Source organism: Rhipicephalus microplus, unplaced genomic scaffold (genome assembly GCF_043290135.1).
Source record: "Rhipicephalus microplus isolate Deutch F79 unplaced genomic scaffold, USDA_Rmic scaffold_19, whole genome shotgun sequence".
Classification (NCBI taxonomy): Eukaryota; Metazoa; Arthropoda; class Arachnida; order Ixodida; family Ixodidae; genus Rhipicephalus; species Rhipicephalus microplus.
The window spans coordinates 3,092,295-3,109,516 of record NW_027464592.1 but is presented as its reverse complement, the minus strand read 5'-3'; the positions used below and the strand labels follow the sequence as shown (position 1 = coordinate 3,109,516).

General features: G+C 43.6%; 1 protein-coding gene across 2 annotated transcripts in view; it reads left to right on the top strand.

Annotated features, from left to right (window-relative positions):
- Window positions 1–6,444: 6,444 nt before the first annotated feature.
- LOC142785232 (protein O-mannosyl-transferase TMTC1-like) overlaps window positions 6,445–17,222 on the top strand; it is a 69,970-nt gene continuing 59,192 nt past the window's right edge. For both annotated transcript variants that reach the window (XM_075883673.1, XM_075883672.1), the window contains exon 1: window positions 6,445–8,177. In XM_075883673.1, coding sequence (XP_075739788.1) covers window positions 7,483–8,177 — 695 coding nt within the window. In that variant the 5' untranslated portion in view covers window positions 6,445–7,482. The remainder of the gene's footprint in view (window positions 8,178–17,222) is intronic.

The following is a 17,222-nucleotide window of genomic DNA, read 5'->3' as shown; positions in this document are numbered from 1 at the left end:
GAATTTCAATCAATTCACGCCCGGCGCCCCTGTTTCTATTTCAAAGTAAATGAGACTTCGAGGAGAAAGCATGCAGAGGCGAATAATTTGCAACATGTGTTACAAGCACACGTGCTGTTATAACACACGCTTTGGTCGGGTTTGTTCTCCTACCATATTCGTTACAAAAATTTCAATAGAATGCACAGACGTCCGAGTGTATCTTGGCGAAAGAAAAGTGGATTGCTACATATATTGCGACGTAATTTAAACAAACAAAACGGAACACGGGTTCGTTTGTGTCATGCGTTCTTCCAATTAGTGGGTGCCTGCTGTGGCGCGATCACTATGGAACAGGCGTTATACTCACTTTCGAATGTACGTGTGCGTTGAAAATTACGCACGGTCTAAGAAGAAAGAAATACAGTAATTATTGTTCGAACAGCACAAGCAACTATTTGTCACCTTCTCGTTATCGCATTGACAAAGTTAAGACAAATAGCCAAATCTTTTCCACGGCACCAATAAAACAGCACAAAATAAATTTAGCACTGTTTGTGATATAGTCGCTCAACATACCTTGTTCTGCTTAACAAAATCCTTTTTGTTAAGTTCTCACTGTCCGAGTCACTGCCTATAATATTTCATAGCTTTATTTACCCCCAGCTACATCCCACACTGATGTTCAACAGGTTTTTGAGTTCCTACAATGTAATGTGTAAATTGGAAACTTCAGTTGGAGTAATTCTTTAAGAATGCTCATTCTCTGTGCTTCTTTACCATTCAGCTAAAGGTAATCAATGTATTTAACCATAGGTAGTTTTGGACACATTTTCTGTGCAGCTGCCTAGGCATGTAAAAATGTAGATGAAGAATCGTTCGCAGCTGTCAGAATTGCTGCTTGCCAAATACTTGAAACAGCTAATTTTAATAATTTTGGTAGTTATCTTAAATTTTATTTTTACGCGATTGTGCATTTGAGATATTGCTGTGCGAGCAATGTTTGCCTCTTCTACTTAGACTGCGTTTATAATTAGAAGACGCCAGATTTGGATTATGACAGGAATATTTGGCGCAGACTTAGTTTTGTTTTACTTCTGGATAGTTAAAAAAACAGATACCAAGATTTCATTCGAAGTCTCCCATAATTTGCATACAATTTCACAGTTGTTTTCCACTTGAAAAATTACACTTTCATCAATATGTTGGCAGCGTGTTCTACATTTTGTAATTTGTTACAGCATATAGTCCGTTCTCCGAGTTATGGTCACTGTGTACAATTTACATGTAGGGCGCAATATTTTATGGAAATTCATATTGTTAGTTCAGTTATTTCTCCACTTATCACTGGCCCCACTGCAGTGGTTAACTGCCTAAGGTACTCGGCTGCTGACCCGCAGGTTGCGTGATCGAATGCCGGCTGCGGTGGCTGCATTTCAGATGGAGGCGAAAACGCTATAGGCCCATGTGTTCAGATTTTGGTGCAACCTACACTAGGTGATCGAAATTCCCGGAACTCTCCACTACGTCGTCTCTCATATTCGTAAGGTGATTTTGGGACCTTAAACTTCACATATCAATAAATCCACCCATCAAACTTACGATCTTGGTTTTTATACATCCTCATCGAAAGTTTTCTAGCAATAATTTGTAAAGCTCATGAAGTTCCTGAAGTTGTGTGAATATTTTATTAACCCACGTTGCTTCCTTTGTTTACCTCCGCGTTATATGCGCCTGCCTAAATGACTGAGTTCAACCAAAATGTCGTTAACCGAGGCACACTAATTGAACAATTTATCTCTGTTTCACTGAAAAAGGGAAATGGAACCACGTAAATCAGTGCTAGCTTCTCATACGTGTACCTCACATATACCTACTGAAGAAGTTGCTTGGTGGATTCTGTGCTAAACGGTTGTGTCATCCGCGATCTCTGACTCCAGCATAACTCTCACCAATAAGCCCGCCGTCCCCGATCTCCTGGCACCGTGTAGCTCTCGCTGATCAATGCCCCTTCCTTGGACTCCTTCGATTAAGCCTTGCCATCTTTTCTACCTTTCCTTGTGTTTCAACACTCGTGTGTGGTGAGTGGTCTGCCTTCTATATCTTTCTCTTTCTGCTAATATTTTAACGCGAGCGCGTTGAAGAGCTAGTGTCATCGAAATTCCCGTGTCGGCGTCGGTGCCGTAGGTTGTGAGCGAAAATTCATCATCTTATGCGTGACCCAAACGTCTATAACGATGCAAACTGAAAAAATAAATAATGAGGAACACTGGTGCTGAGTGGGGACCGAGCCAGGGTTGTTGGGGTCCGAGTGGGAGATCAAACCCAACTCGTTCGCGGGACAAGCGGATGTTTAGAAGTTAAGGAACCCTAAAGCTTGGCCTTTAGGAGTTGAACGTGATAGCGACATCCTGTTCATAGTGTGTACTTTAAACATTTAGTGCACGAAACCTTTTCGACTTTACTGTACACTTTTACGTGCCCTTAAGGGAATAGGCGCAGTAGCGTGCGTGCCTTTTGTAGTGTGGTACCGGCTTTCAATGACGGAGCCATTATGATAATCACATAGTCTGACGCTCACTGGCAATCAAACCTTGTAACACGCATTATTACTACAATATTTGATTTTGCATCGGGAAAGATATATAAAGAACGTGTGCGTTTGTGAGGCATGAGGCTACTTTAACTGAATTTGCAAGCAAAGGAAGTTCTTATCACAGTTCTCACAAGTAGAGGCATGGCCGTGTAGTAGAACATCCGCTTGCCCCGCAAACGACCCTGTTATATTCCCGCTCGATCCCGCAAACAACGCTGCTCTGGTCCCCACTCTGCTACAGGATTTTTTATCATTTATTTATTTTATTTGCATCATTCTATATTTTTCGGTCAAGTATAAGGGAATTTTTCGCTCACAACCTACGACACTCACGCCGCAATTTCTGCGAAAAAAGCTTTTTAATGCTATCGCGTTAAAAACAGTGAACAAAACTTTCTTTTCTTGGAAATGCAGTTAAAGTAGCTGTCATGCTTCACAGCCACACACGTTCTGTTAATATGTTTTAAAATGCAACATTAAATATTGCATCAATGATGCGTGGTCAAGTGTCCGATGCCAACGTGAGTCAGAATTTGTGATTATCATGATGGCTACGTGGTTGAAAGCCGGTGCCCCTCTACAAAAGGCGCACACAATACTGCGCCTATACTCCTTAAGGCCACGTAGTGGGTGAATAGTAAATTCGAAAAAGTTTTCATGCACTAAGTGTTTGAAGTACTCACTACGAACAGAATGTCGCTATCAGGTTCACCTCCTAAAGGCAAAGCTTTAGGGTCCCCTCATTTTTTTTTATTTCTTACGCCATCCACCACAAGAACATTTGCCATGTCGCCTACAAGGTAGACAAAAATTAGCCTCTTTATTGTTTTCTTCAAGAACTAGTTACTTCTACTCACTGTTTTTTTTTCGTTTTGATTTTCTTGTTCAGCTGACTTTGCACGTATAGCAGACATATTCACATTTGTTACTGTAACTTTTTGCTTCTCTTGTGTTATTCAAGTTTTTTTATTTCCTGCTTGAATTATTTTTACTTTTGTTTTACAATTTAATAATGTTTGCTGGTTTTCTCTAACCGTATTTACTTCCTTAGCGTGCACTGACTCCTTTAATTTCTACGTTTCCGCCATTTTTCTCCCGAAACAGCTCATACAGTTTCGAGCCTCTCGGGGTTGCTGCCTATCACCCAACTTATGTCGTGCTGCTACACTGTGCACCAGTTGGCACCCTCAAGGGCGCTTGGCGAACATATAACACCCTACTACAAGGGTGTTTTGAATCACCGAAATACCCTTGACATCGGTGATTTAGTTTTCCAAAGCACTCTCATTGTTAGGCGTTAGTTTCAGACACGGTAAAGCCCCTTTAGGGGTGCAACTCATTTAGAGTGTACGGAGGCCTGCAGAATGTGCACGGGAGAAACACTTCCACGTGCAGTTTGTTCAATGAATGTCCCTCTTCTTCGACAGTTTCTTCCAGAATTTCGGCTAATGTAACATTATTTGCATTTAGATTTCTCCCGTTGCTTTTATTATTGATTCTCGGAAGCTCCCGCCATTGAAATAAACAAAGCTCATTGGATGTGTTACTACAACCTACTATTTAGAGTAAACCTACAAAAGAAGTCCTGCCACACTAATATTTTGGTGAACCATCTGCCAAATGTTACTCACAGTAAATAGGTTCATTATTAATAGAAGCAATGTTGCAGGATCAGTTGTGTTCAAATTGAAGAAGGGGAAAATGTTTAGTGTAACCAGAAGTTGTATGATGACAACATTTTTGGAAAGAAAATTATAAACCCAGGCAGCCATTCGCAAATAAAGACAACTTTAGAGATACTGATTAATATGAGATGGTAATGATATTCAAGTATGTAAATCAGAAAAGCAGTGTATGTCCCATAATGTCTATTTGCCTCGCTCTTGTTTCTACTTGCTTCATTTTGTTTTAACTTTGGCTTCATATAGACTTGTTTTCATTACAAAAGAAAGGTCACATTTGATATTGCCACGTTCCATTTCCCAAGTTTTTGTTATCGTCCCAAAACACCACACGATTCTCAGCGCAAACCGCGCCTGCAGTTTTCGAGGAGGTTCCGGACTGTAGTAGATCATTTCGATAAGATCATGCCCACTGTGCGAACGGTACAGATTCTTCTGGAACCTACGCCACCACCAGCGATAACGCTAGAACATTCGACAGCAAGAGTATAAATGCCGACGCGCTTCGCCGCTTGTGAGTTGTTGATCGAAGGCCGACGCTCCGTTCGCCGCTATTAGTCCGAGACTGCTATCTGTGCAAGACTGCTGCTGTAATTAGACTTTCCGTTTACCGGGCGCAGGTTCAGCCAAATAAACAGTTAAATCCCAACACGAAGTCTCCTGTCTTCGGCCACGTCACGACCCCGTGACAATATGAACACCAAGCGCCTCAGAGCCTGCGGAGAGCGAGCGATATCCACAGCGCCACCGTTACCTTTGCCACAGGAGACTGGTATTTGCTGGAGCATTCGCAGGTATTTCTCGATTGTAAACACCACTACAGAGCCTGCCTATAGTGAACCAGGTTTAGCGCAGTACCTTTCGCTTTCCCAAGTTTTCCGCGTTCTCCTAATGTACAGTAAAGAGATAGGAAAATTAATCCTGAATAGTAAGGAAATTGCGTTAAAGTTTTGTTAGGACCAAAGAAAAGGTGTTACATAGCAATTACTTATCAAAGGCTATGACAATACTTGTAGGTTACAGTGAGCAAAGTTCACAATTTATGGACGACTTATGTAGTCTTTACTAAGAACACGTACACATGAAAATACGAAAAGATTTTTGTTTAGCTTTCCAAACTTGTTATGCCCTCAAAATAACGTGTTTTTTGTTATTTTGTTTTTTTGAACAATTGTTTTATGCTTTAAGAAGAGTGCTTTGTAGTCAGAAGTTAGAAAGTGATCAGTAATTTTCTTCGAATTCCTCACTTGAAAAAATACATCACAATAGTTGGTTAATGTAACTATTCAAATCTAGTCTGTGTAATTCCTATCTAGTCACGAACAGCACAACTGAATTTTGAAAATTTTGTTTCATCAGTCAGACATCAATAGGCAAGTTTTAGTCTAGCAAATTATTTACAGGATTCTTCCGTCGATGTGAGCAGCCATTTGGAGCAGCTCAGACCTCAGCATTCAAATGCTTGCACTCCAGGAAGCTCGTGAGGTGGTGTTGAGGCAAAGCATTTACGTTTCCCAAAAGGAAACCTAAGCCCGAGTCAATTTAAACCTTGCTAGGCAGTGCATTCAGTTGTATTCATCTGTCAATTTAGGAATTGTATGACCTAACTGCTACCACATGTGCATGTCACCGTCCCTATATCCACTCACTGTAACACACTACTGCTGAATGGGCTACATCCATACTTTAACCTTATATGCATGCTTTGTCGAATGAGACAACTAAAGACATTGTTACGTTGTTTATCGTGGCTGCTTCATCACAGTAAGAATCAAAAGTAAATGTAAATTTCTTTAGTTGCAGGTATTTCTATTCGATTTCGCAATGACTGAAGCCTTAGTTCGGTGGTTTCGTTCAGTATAATTTAAAAAATCTTGTGCAACATGCTAGGTTTCACACGAAATGCTATTCTGTGGCTACGCCACTTAGAAACGTTACCACTGCAAAGGCGCGATTGCGCCGAACCGAGAGATAAAGGGGGACAACCTGGCAACTGAAACTAATTTGCATTTTTTGGTGCCAAGGATGGCAAATTTTATCACACGTATGCAGTATATTGTGCGGATTTGATTATTTCACACGAAGTCTTGCAGCATTAAAATATTCCTAGTAGTGAATGTGATTTCCGAATCGAAGACAATACAAGTATTCAACGTATGAAGTTTCCAATATTCGCGCACCCCTACTTCGACTGAGAAGTCTGTACCCGCGCCTCAAATCCGTGCGTCCAAAAAGCGAGATTTTACGGCACCTCTATCCCACAACATCTGCGCCAGCCGTTAGATGGCAGCACTGCCCACGGAACGCATCGAACATGCCAGCGCAAGCCCTCTACTGGGCGTGCGCGGAAGCCCACCGGGGTTCTCTCACTTTGCAGTGCCGTTCAGTTCGTGTGCGTCCTATGCGCTGTGCGCTCCAACTGCCGGGCGCTCTCAGCGAGAATGGTCGCCCATGTTTCCGCCCAGTGCGCGCGTGAATCTCAATTCGTGCTCTTAGCTTATCTTTTATTTTAATACAGCGTGGTGCCTGAATCGTGTTATCAAAGTTTCGCCTTCCAAAGTACTGTCGGCAGGTTAAGGGAAGGTGTTTGGAGATGCACACACGTCTTTGGAAAGTGAACATGTAGCTTCAGATGAACTCTTTTCCAGGTGCGAGCCCCGGAAAGTGGTTGTATATCTTTCTGGGTGGCTCCGCTAACGTTTGGGTGTCTACAAGAAGATGCGTTATGAAGAATGCAGCAGTAGTATTCAAATAGGTTTACGTTCTGTTTAGTTTTTCTTTAGTTTCTTCTGAACTAGTACTCACGATGCCCTGCGCGCCCTTCTTTCTCATGCGGGAGGTGTTCTTATCCCCAAACAGAAACAGGACACTATTGTCTCCTTCCATTCATTTGCTGTACCAACCGAAAGTGACGTCTGTGGAACGAATTTACCAAGGATTACCACGATACTTCACCGGGAGTGTCGCACAAGATGAAGGCCTTGAGTGGACATACGCTTCGATTCACACCGGCGGCCGGGAATTAGCCGTCCTGTGAGCGACCACGTGCTTCGGAAAGCGCCCAGTTGTCCTGTGACGCTTTCCGTTTGCTTGTGTGCGTGTGTGTGTCTGTGCAGTTCATCGACTTCGTTAGCGTGATTAAAGTGTATTGCTTGGAACGGTAGAGCGACGAAAGCGTGCGTGCTTTGATTGTATTGTGCTACGCTGGTTGTGTGGATCTCAACGATGGCTGTAGGAGGCTGGTTTAGCGGAGGTGCGCAATCGTCGCTGCTTTATGACTACCTGGAAACATCTGGAGGTGCGTCTACCGAGACGGCACTTTCGGATCACACAGACGGCAATGGGAAATACTGCCACCTGGACACATGGCACAGACTTTGTCGAAGTAAAGCAACGCGCACTGCGGGTACAGTGCGTGCGTTGACTCGGTCGTTCAGTGCCAAGTGCGTTTCTGTAGTAACTAGGACGCACTCTTACTTGAAACATTCTACGATATTACGAGCAGTCAGTGTGAAGGCGACACCAGTTGAGGATCAGCACAAGCAGCGGCGACCATCATCTAATTGGCAACGATGTCAACACCCCACGAAACAACAACCACAAAAGCGAAGCGACGGTGGAGCCGATGCCACCAAAGAACCGGTGTATGTCGACAATGGCGTGGAACGTAGGACCGCGTGGATGCCCGCGTTGTGCGCCGGTGTCGTGGCCGTGCTGTGTTACGTGAACTCGCTGGATGGTGATTTCGTGCACGATGACATGGTGGCCGTGGTCGGTAACCCCGACGTCACCGGTGAAAATAGACGACACGCTACATCTTCGTCATTGTCGTCGCTTTGGATGAACGATTTCTGGGGGCGACCGATGGCGGATCCTCGAAGCCACAAGTCGTACCGGCCGCTCACAGTGCTCACTTTCAGGTAAGAATGGGCGCGCTCACAAGCAGGAGAAACTGACTACTTTGCTTTGCACATTAGATGTGGACGCTGTTTCTAAAATTGTTGTATAGAGACATCATCGCTGTCCCCCCCTCCTAACATGCCCCGAAGATCGAATCTCGTGACACCACCCTAAATGATTGCAAACCAAGTCGTCTGCTGCGGTGGACAGAGTGAATGGTACTCGGCTGCTAATATGAAGTGTGTGATCCCAGCTGCGGGGGTCACACTTGGATGTTGAAGAAATGCTAGATTCTCGTACACTGGATGATATCAGTGCACGTGAAAGAACCGCACAGGGTTGCTATTTCCGTAGCCGACTGATTCCGCGTGCCTTATAAACTTTTTATGGTTTCTGAACGTAAAACCCTAGGTTTTAATATTTGAGGTATATAAGATATTCAGCTACTGCAGCTAGGCGATACTGAATACGGCGAGACATACAATTTGTTCATCGAAGTGAACCGGAAATTTTCCCTGCAGGTGGTGCATTGAACATCGTGGATATTGAAAATGGAGGATTTAAATATTTATAGCCCTGTCTTGAAACACGAGTTGTTTCTCGAATAACAAAAATTGCTATTAGGAGACGTCTCTTAACATTTTCATTTAAACATGATTATTCTACGGTTGCGATAAACGGCCTCTTACACACAAAGGAAATATTTGACCGTTTGTAACTAAGGAAAACTGCTGCACTTTGTGTTACAACCTGAATCTTCTGGTGTGCCATTATATAAATTTATAGTGTGTTGCTATCGACAGAACTCTATTTCTTGTTTGCTCATCATTGAGAAAGATTATGCAATAGTTTGTACCGAACAATCTGCGTTGGTGGCAAAGTTGTCATGTTATTATTAATGTTAATATTATTATTACTATACGCGGACAAAGTCAAAATAAACAGCTAGCCGAGATCCCCACTAAAATTAAAAATGTGTGATTAGCTGCGTATATTTCCCACTCTGGCATCGCTCTAATGAGCCGGGTTAAGAAAGTACAGCTTAACAATACAACTGACGTATTTCAGTTGAAATACTTTATCTTGAGCTTGTCGACAGTGATATGCACACATTTCTTAACTTCGGAGCTATTCCTTTTCAAGATTTTCTTTGAATAGTCTCCCTCTTTATAGTCGCTGACCCACCCTGAAGTTAAACATCGCTGTTCTAAGGCTGTCTTTCGGGAATCTGCCGAAGACTTCGGTGCTTCGTCAGCATAAATTAATTGCGAATAGGGGCCCTGTTTGTGGAAGCACACACACGTTCGATGGTGTTCGATGGCGTGCGTAATCTTTTTAATTTCTTCTATAGGCCAATTTATGTTTTTAGCAGAGACTGAAAGCAAGTGCTAACAGAAAAGACACGTTAAGGAAGAGGAGGGCTGAAACGCCCTTTGCACGCGTACTGACCTGCGGCGGCCGGCCAGTCACGCCAGCCGCGTGGTGTAGCGGAACGGTTTATTGTACTTGCTGGTAAAGGTTGCAGGAAAAGCCCCGGAAAAGTGTGAAACGTACGTATTTTTTTTCTCTTTTTTTCGCATCAGCTTTCTGTGTGGTCAATGAACAATGTGAGAGCGGAGTAAATGTTTGTAGAATACACCGCACGATTCCTAGCGTGAAATCGTGGAAGTTATCCTTGCAGAAAATTTACGTGGCATGACGTCAGCAGATATTTCTTACGGGGGATGGGGGGTCAACTGGCATTTAAGCCTATGTAGTTCGTGCGTGCGTTTGTAAGTGTGATTGCGTGTATACAGGAAGAATATGCCAGGCAATAAAATACGCAAAATAAACGCTTCTAACAGGACCACGAACGTAACCATGGATGTGCCTATATACACATGCAAAACTGAATATATATTTAGAAGTTGTTGATCCCCTCCCCTCCCCCTCAACACTGGTTACTTTCGTCGAAGCCAATGAAACTCTGAGATTCACTGTTCGCATCGAAGTCTTGCAGTGCAAAATTTTTAGGGGCGAAGCTTCTTTGAGTCGAGCAATGTCCCCTGTCCGTCAGCGTGACACGACACAGGGGATACATGATGTGAGATAGCGGTACTAAGAGTGTTCACTAGATGGACGCACAGATGAACGGACGAACATACAGACTAGCAGATGGGCGGACAGACGGACGCACGAACGGACGGACAGGTGGATTGACGTATGTGCCACAGCGATGCGAGATGCCAGATGGCGGTACGTGGAGCGTTCACTAGATGTACGCACAGATGGACGCATGGACGAACGGACAGACAGACTACCAGACAGAGAGACAGATGGACGGACGGACGCGCGGATTGACGGACAGACGCACGGATGGTCGCGCGGATGGACGGAAGCAGGAACGAACGGACGGACAGGCTGGAGGCCGCTTCGCCCATCTCATCATTATTCACTTCGTAGATATGCGGTGATTTTTTTAAATATTGATGTGGAAGCCTGGCGAAAATATGGGCTAAGAATAACGCTGACCCCTTTAAGCAAAGTACCAAATTTAATCTTTGTTATAGCTGAAGTAGTAAACATATACCTGGGCACAGTGTATTGAGAGTCAAGAGGTAAAATGGCTTCCACAAACACAAATAAACAGTGGTACTCAATATACCCTTGCTTAAAGAGTCGTCAATTAAGGAGACAAATGACCCAGTGTGCGTTCTCGAGTTATGGATTAATTTGCGCCTGTGCCCATTCGTGCACACTACGCTTCTGCCACACGGGAGGTAGAGGCTAGCAGCTTCTGCTTACAATGCGCGAAGGCGTACCACGCCCCACTGGCCTTTGTCTCGCTCCACCGAGGCTCAACGTTCGCCCGTCGACATCGTTGCCTTTCTGCATTGCATATTGTAACTTACCAACTGCTGCACATAAAGATAAGCTACTACAAGTTGTTGACGCAACTTAAAAACGTATCTCTAACGGTAAATCAGGTGCGTTTCCGTGTCTCCAGTTAAACGTCTCTTCTTTGGTGAACCTATAGGAGCTGCGTCAGCTACAATAGGCCTGCCTATGCACGAAAAAAATAATCGATATTTCTCGATATACAAAAAATCTCCCAAAGATTACAGGAGATTTCGGGGTCGTTCTCTTCAAACTCAATCAATTTCTAAAAATTCGGCAATGAAGAAACAAAACAGCATCGCGTTACATATTGTGAAAAAAATTGCGATCGCAAGAACGCTTTTGTTGTTGCCTTTGTCGCATATTGGGAAGACGTCACCCTCACGGTAGAGGAGCGTTAATTAAGAGACGCCATGGCGAAAAAGAGAAAGAAGGGAAACCCAGGGTTTTTTGGGTTGCAACCACAGCCGCCCACAATTCAGAGGCAATCGTGAGTGATCCCCATAACGCACAGCACGGTAAGAACGGAGACCATCCTCGATATGGTCGTTTTAATGACATACATGCCCACACCGTGAAAGAAAAACTGAAAGTCGCAGGGATCGTTACCCAAGACAAGGAAAGCGTTCTCTTTCTCTCCACTTAAAGTTCGTGTCAAGTACAGGGTGGAGAGAAAATTCTTTCGACTTCGGTTGTGTTTCTGTACTTCCGTCTTTCTTTTCATTTCCCTCGATAGCGCTGTACGCACTGAACTAATGAAGTGGTCTACGTGATGTGTTGAAAGAGAGCGGACTTGATCAAAATCTTGTCGTCGTTCAACTGAAGACAGTTTGCTTCCCTGCTATTCTGCGAAATGACTGCTTGCTTTAACGCTTGCAGTTTCAGATGTTGTAAACTTTTTATTTTTGTTTGTTTTTTATCTCCACAGCATGAGTCTCAAAACTCTTTTATGATATTGTGCAAACAGCCTTTCAAACTTGCGAAGAATTTCTTCCTTGCGTTGTTAGTCCCTCTCCGAAAATAAACAATGCAGTGGCTGATATTCATCGTGCTTCTTTTTGACGCGGTTCTGGGGGGGGGGACATAAATTCAGCGAATAGAAAACGGAATTTATGTTTTAAAAAATTGAACAAGACGTCTACTTTCATATCACCAGCAGCGAAAATTGGGAATATTTTCCCTTATGGCAGTGTTATCCGACTAATCACTGATTCTCACCGATTCGATTTTCTGAACGCATTTTTGCAGGAATTATTTGCATGCGTTGAAATGTCCACGCACACATCTAGTAAAGGCGGTACAGCACTCCAAACAATGTGGGAGCAAACCTGTATTAGAAAACAAGGTTGGCCTTTTAAACAAAGGTAGTCTTTCTTGGTACACGGTAACGCAGAAATTTTGACCTGTCTCTCTGTCAGCCTATCTGTCACACAATTTAGCCAATAAGTAAGCGAAAGAAGAACTCCCATACACCAGTATCGTTCTTCGACGAAATTCGCAGCGAAGCACGCGCAACTCGTTTCCTTATGTGAATCAATAAACCTGAGAGCTAGTGAAAGCATTTCATTTCGGGAAGCATGAGGCCACGTGTGTAAGCCAACCTTCGGTGCACTTGCTTGACAATGAAAGAATCTTTATTAACCAAGAGTGATACCACGCAGTTGTTCTGACTAGTAGCAAACACGCTGTTATGCTCACCGCTGCTTGTTCACTCTATATTGACCAATTGTATATGTGCGAATGCGCTTTCAAACGTATGCCAGAAGTGATAGTTTTGTATGGTTGTATTTCAATATACATATGTTTGAGTGTCTGAAGATTGGCAGTAACGACGAGCTTCGCAGCCGTGTCCCATTAGTGTTATCTTCGATTGTATTAAGATGAAAAAAATGAGACAAATTCGCTTCCAACACTCCTACAAAACAGTAAGGCTGCTGACGTTTCTTATGTCAGGCTGATGCATTTTTATGTTTAGCAAGTTTTTTTCAGATATTACGTCACTGCTCTTTATTTAAACGTTGTTTGTTAAGCTTTCAGGCGGTTTTATCAAACTTTACCTAACCACTTTCATACACAAGTTTACGAATAAGCACTCACTTGAAAAACTCTGGTATGTTATATCGCTGCTCTTTGTTAAGCACTCCTTGTTACGTGTAGATGGGGTTATATAGCCACCGCATATATGGCTGCAAAGTATAACGTGACAGTCGTGCGTGACTATAATAACGCACACGCCATTTTTGGGGCAAACTGCTGTCTTCTTCCTTTTTAGTAGAAGTTGCCTGCTGTGGGATTTGCTTAATTTCTGTACCACACACTCGTTCATAACATTGATGGTTTTGTGATAGGCCGCACATATTTCTCTGGCACATACCCGGTTTTCGGTGAAAGCTTGCCTCAATTTGTAGTGGACGAGTAGTTATATGGTTGGGATACACCCATTGGCTCTGGCGCGTACCCGTTCCTAACACCCACGAGCTTTATGACGGATCACGCGCAATAAAGGCTTGACCAAAAACTGCTTCGCGATTAGTAACACCTGTCCTAATGCCGGGTTTTCACACTTGAAGAAGCGTCTTTCTGTACCGCTGGTTTCCGAACGCCCATATAAACGTACAGCTCATGTTTCACAAAGACCCGAGTAGTGCCGAAAGTCCCAATCGGGAGCGCTAAGAGCGTTGTTAAAACGTCAACGTTCTCAGTCAGTCGAACTCTGAAGGAACTGCAGCCTGAAAATGAAATAATTCATTAAATAGGCGAAAAATAAAAAAAAGTACACAAACCTCTGGCTATAGTTTTGTATAATGCGCCGCTGTTTCGCGTTAGGAAACTCGTTCCATCAACGTAATGTCACCAAACCTGCGAGACACTGTAGAGCGAAGAATTGGACGGAATTAGCACAGTAAACTAGAAAATGAGTTTGTATCAATACAACAAAAAACACCAAGAAAAAATTATGAAAAGTTCTCACTGCTCGCCGTGTCCTCATTTTCTCGTCTGTCGATTTCCCATTAAGCCCTTGCGCCGCGAAAGTTTTTGTCGAAGCAAAAATAATATTAGAAATAGACCTGCAGAAGAGACGATCATACTTTAACTGTGTGTACCTTTCGTGTTGGGTTTGTTTATTTAATTCCTCGTCTCTTCTCGACATGTTCAGAAAACTCACTGGCATGGGCATTCTGTTGGGAAGACTGCGAGTTATAATGACCTCCTATGAGAGAGAGAGTTACAACGCCATATTCTTCTTTTCTCTTCTTTTTCAAAGCCACTCAGACTGCCAAGAGACCTGTATCTAGGATCGGCGCCTGTGAGAGATATCTGACTTGAAAGAAGGCGTTGCGTAAAGAGCGACAAAAAGTTTTTGTTTCTTTCTGTGACGGCACATGAGTAAAAATAAAAAGGGCGATAGAAGGCGGGACATCAAAAAGAAAAAAAAGCTCAAGTGCATGCATTCGCCTTTTGAGAAAATTGCCTGATGCGGCAAGCTAGATGGAACTTGTTTTTTAGGCGACAGAAACCTAACCACGTGCTGAATGCAGAAATGATATTAGCTTCGTTATTTCAACAAATAGGCGTTCTTTTCTTCCGCACTTCATGTCTGTCGTCCACCAACATGCGCAAGTTTATAAGCTTGCAGCATTAGTAGTCAATGAAACTCGACAGAACAGCAATACCGTAACAAAGTTCTGTGGAAAGAGACTTCGACCGGACATCCTCCACAAACATGGCCCCTTTCTTACAACGTGCTTACTAAAATTTAAGTACACGAGAGCCCTCCATCTTGCTTTCCCACTGTGCCCTTACTCTGTAAGTTTCGACGTGCGTTTCAGTTCACGAGTATACACCATAATATGGGACCTTGCACAACACGATGCCCCAACAAACAGCTCGTTTGCATTTGTCATGCGCAGCCCATTCTCCTCAGCCATGGATGTAGAGGTGGGCGTGCTATAAAAAGACACGGCGCACACATTTCTGTACCAGTGTTTGTGCGTCTAGTATTGGCTGACCGAATGCGGCGTCCCTCTTTGTCAACTATAGCATGTAGTGTGCAGTGAACTTGATTTACAATTCGTGCGATGTGAAGAGGCTCCACCTGTGCGCACAGCTCGCTGCGGCTCACTGAACCCCTTTATACTACCAGCAATCTGCTTTGAAAGTAAGCGCCAAAAATTGAATGGAAAGGGACATCATATATTTATGTTGTTTTATTGAAGTTCGGTGGTAATGGAAGTCGACTGACACCCCACGAAGTGCGGGGATCCCAATGATGGCAGACATATAAAAGAAGAGATGCATTAAATAGTTTGGTACAATTATCGAGCTCACGCTCATTTCAAGATCTGCAGACTCGGGAAGTTTCTACGCGATCTCCCAGCCGTAACTTTGTTAGAGGACTAAACTAGGAAGAAGAACGAAGTGGAATGTTGACTTTTCTCATACACGACATGCATAGGAGCTGAAACGTTAGCGTTGCTGAAGCACATGTGCAGGATCTTTAGTTCTATTTTCATCTTAATAAGATAATGTATACATGCTTATGACTATTGGGCACCCACATCGCTTCATTGACTGATTCATACGAACTCAGTAGTTGTCGGTTGTTGTACGACTGACTCGCCGGGCGTTTCTGAGAATTGCAAGCTTCGACGTGGCGTAGTTTTCGGCGAAGTCGGTGGCATAGAGGCAATATTAATGTGCCAGACAGAGTCACTTTATTTCAAGTTTTGATCCTGACCAAATTCACTGCGGAGCACCCAATACGAGCTTCAGAAAACAATTGGCCCCGTATCTGTATGTTTCACTCCAAATGTCGTCGAAAGACTATAGTCTTGAGTCTGAAGAGAGTGAAGAATACGTTTATCTGATGTTCTGCGCGTGAAAATTGGTGATTGGTATTCTGTAGGCGCATCGTTAGTGTACCTCGATGCGTACAGCACAGGCGAACGAGCTCATCGAGGTACGGGAGACATGAGTGCTATCTGGTAGTTATCTTCGAAAAAGAAGGATTGCGTGTGCGCCTGTCTCGGAGGCGATAAGGCGTAGAACGCAAAGTGACGGGTAGGTGCCACCACCTTGTCGTCCTAACAAAGAGTTGGAAACAGTTGCCGTTTTGTCATAGCGTTGCATTATCAGCGCAGCGTAATAAACTCTACGATCCTTAGAATTACTTCTGTATGCCTTCTCTAGTGTAAAAAGACACCAGAGAATATTGACGTGTTTTCATTGTGCCTCAGATATGTGCAATAATTGCTTTTTAATTGACAATCGCACAAGGATGAACGCTTGAACTTGAGCAATATTGGTGGACGCTGTGGATGGGGTTAGATTTTGGCCGTTTCGGGTAGGGGTTTCGATGGACAAACAGACAAATGGACAGACAAATAGACCGACAGACACACGAAACGTTTTGCGTCCAAGTGACCTAAGAAAGACTATCGAAATCAATAGAGGACGAAACAGAGGGAACGAAACAACTACAGACAGTCAGAAATGCCACCCACGTGGAGAGTAAAAATGATTACAAGCTGCATGACAAAGTTGCCGACAAAGACCCCTCGCCACGGCTGCTCAGAAACTTTGTACCGGCAGAAAATGAATGCGTAGCTCAGCACCCCAGGCGAGCTCTTGCTCGTCCCTCGACTACCTCGGCGGCTATTTATCTTCCAAGAGATTTTGTTATTTTCTCTTTCTTACACCAGCCCTTGTTTTCGCTGAAGGACCTTGAAATAGGCGAGAAAAAAAAAGAAACGTACATGTCGAGGTGTGCAAAATATGCGTCCTCGTTTTGGCGGCCAGCCTTGAAAGCCATGCCTTTTGTACAACTATAATGTGGGCCGTAATGCAGCCTCCACATTGTTGCTTGCGTAAAGTACGTGAAGAGGATGAAAGGAAGAAAATACGCAGCTGGCGAATTTACTTTATTTTGCTGTTGTTGGGATAAATAAGCATCCAGTTGAGAACGAAGCGAGGACGCGCCTGCTTTTCTCTCTTTATGTCTCTTATTACACCTGGTGCCTGCAGTAGTTTCAGGCGTAGGTCAGCTTGACCGACAACTGCTTAAGGTGGCGGTTACATGCCCTCCTTCTCTCAATATTTTAAAAGGATGCACCAGACGACGCCACTTACCCACGCTTGTAAACAGCAAGAAAATTACTCGTGCAAGTACATTCAGCATCGCCGGTCAC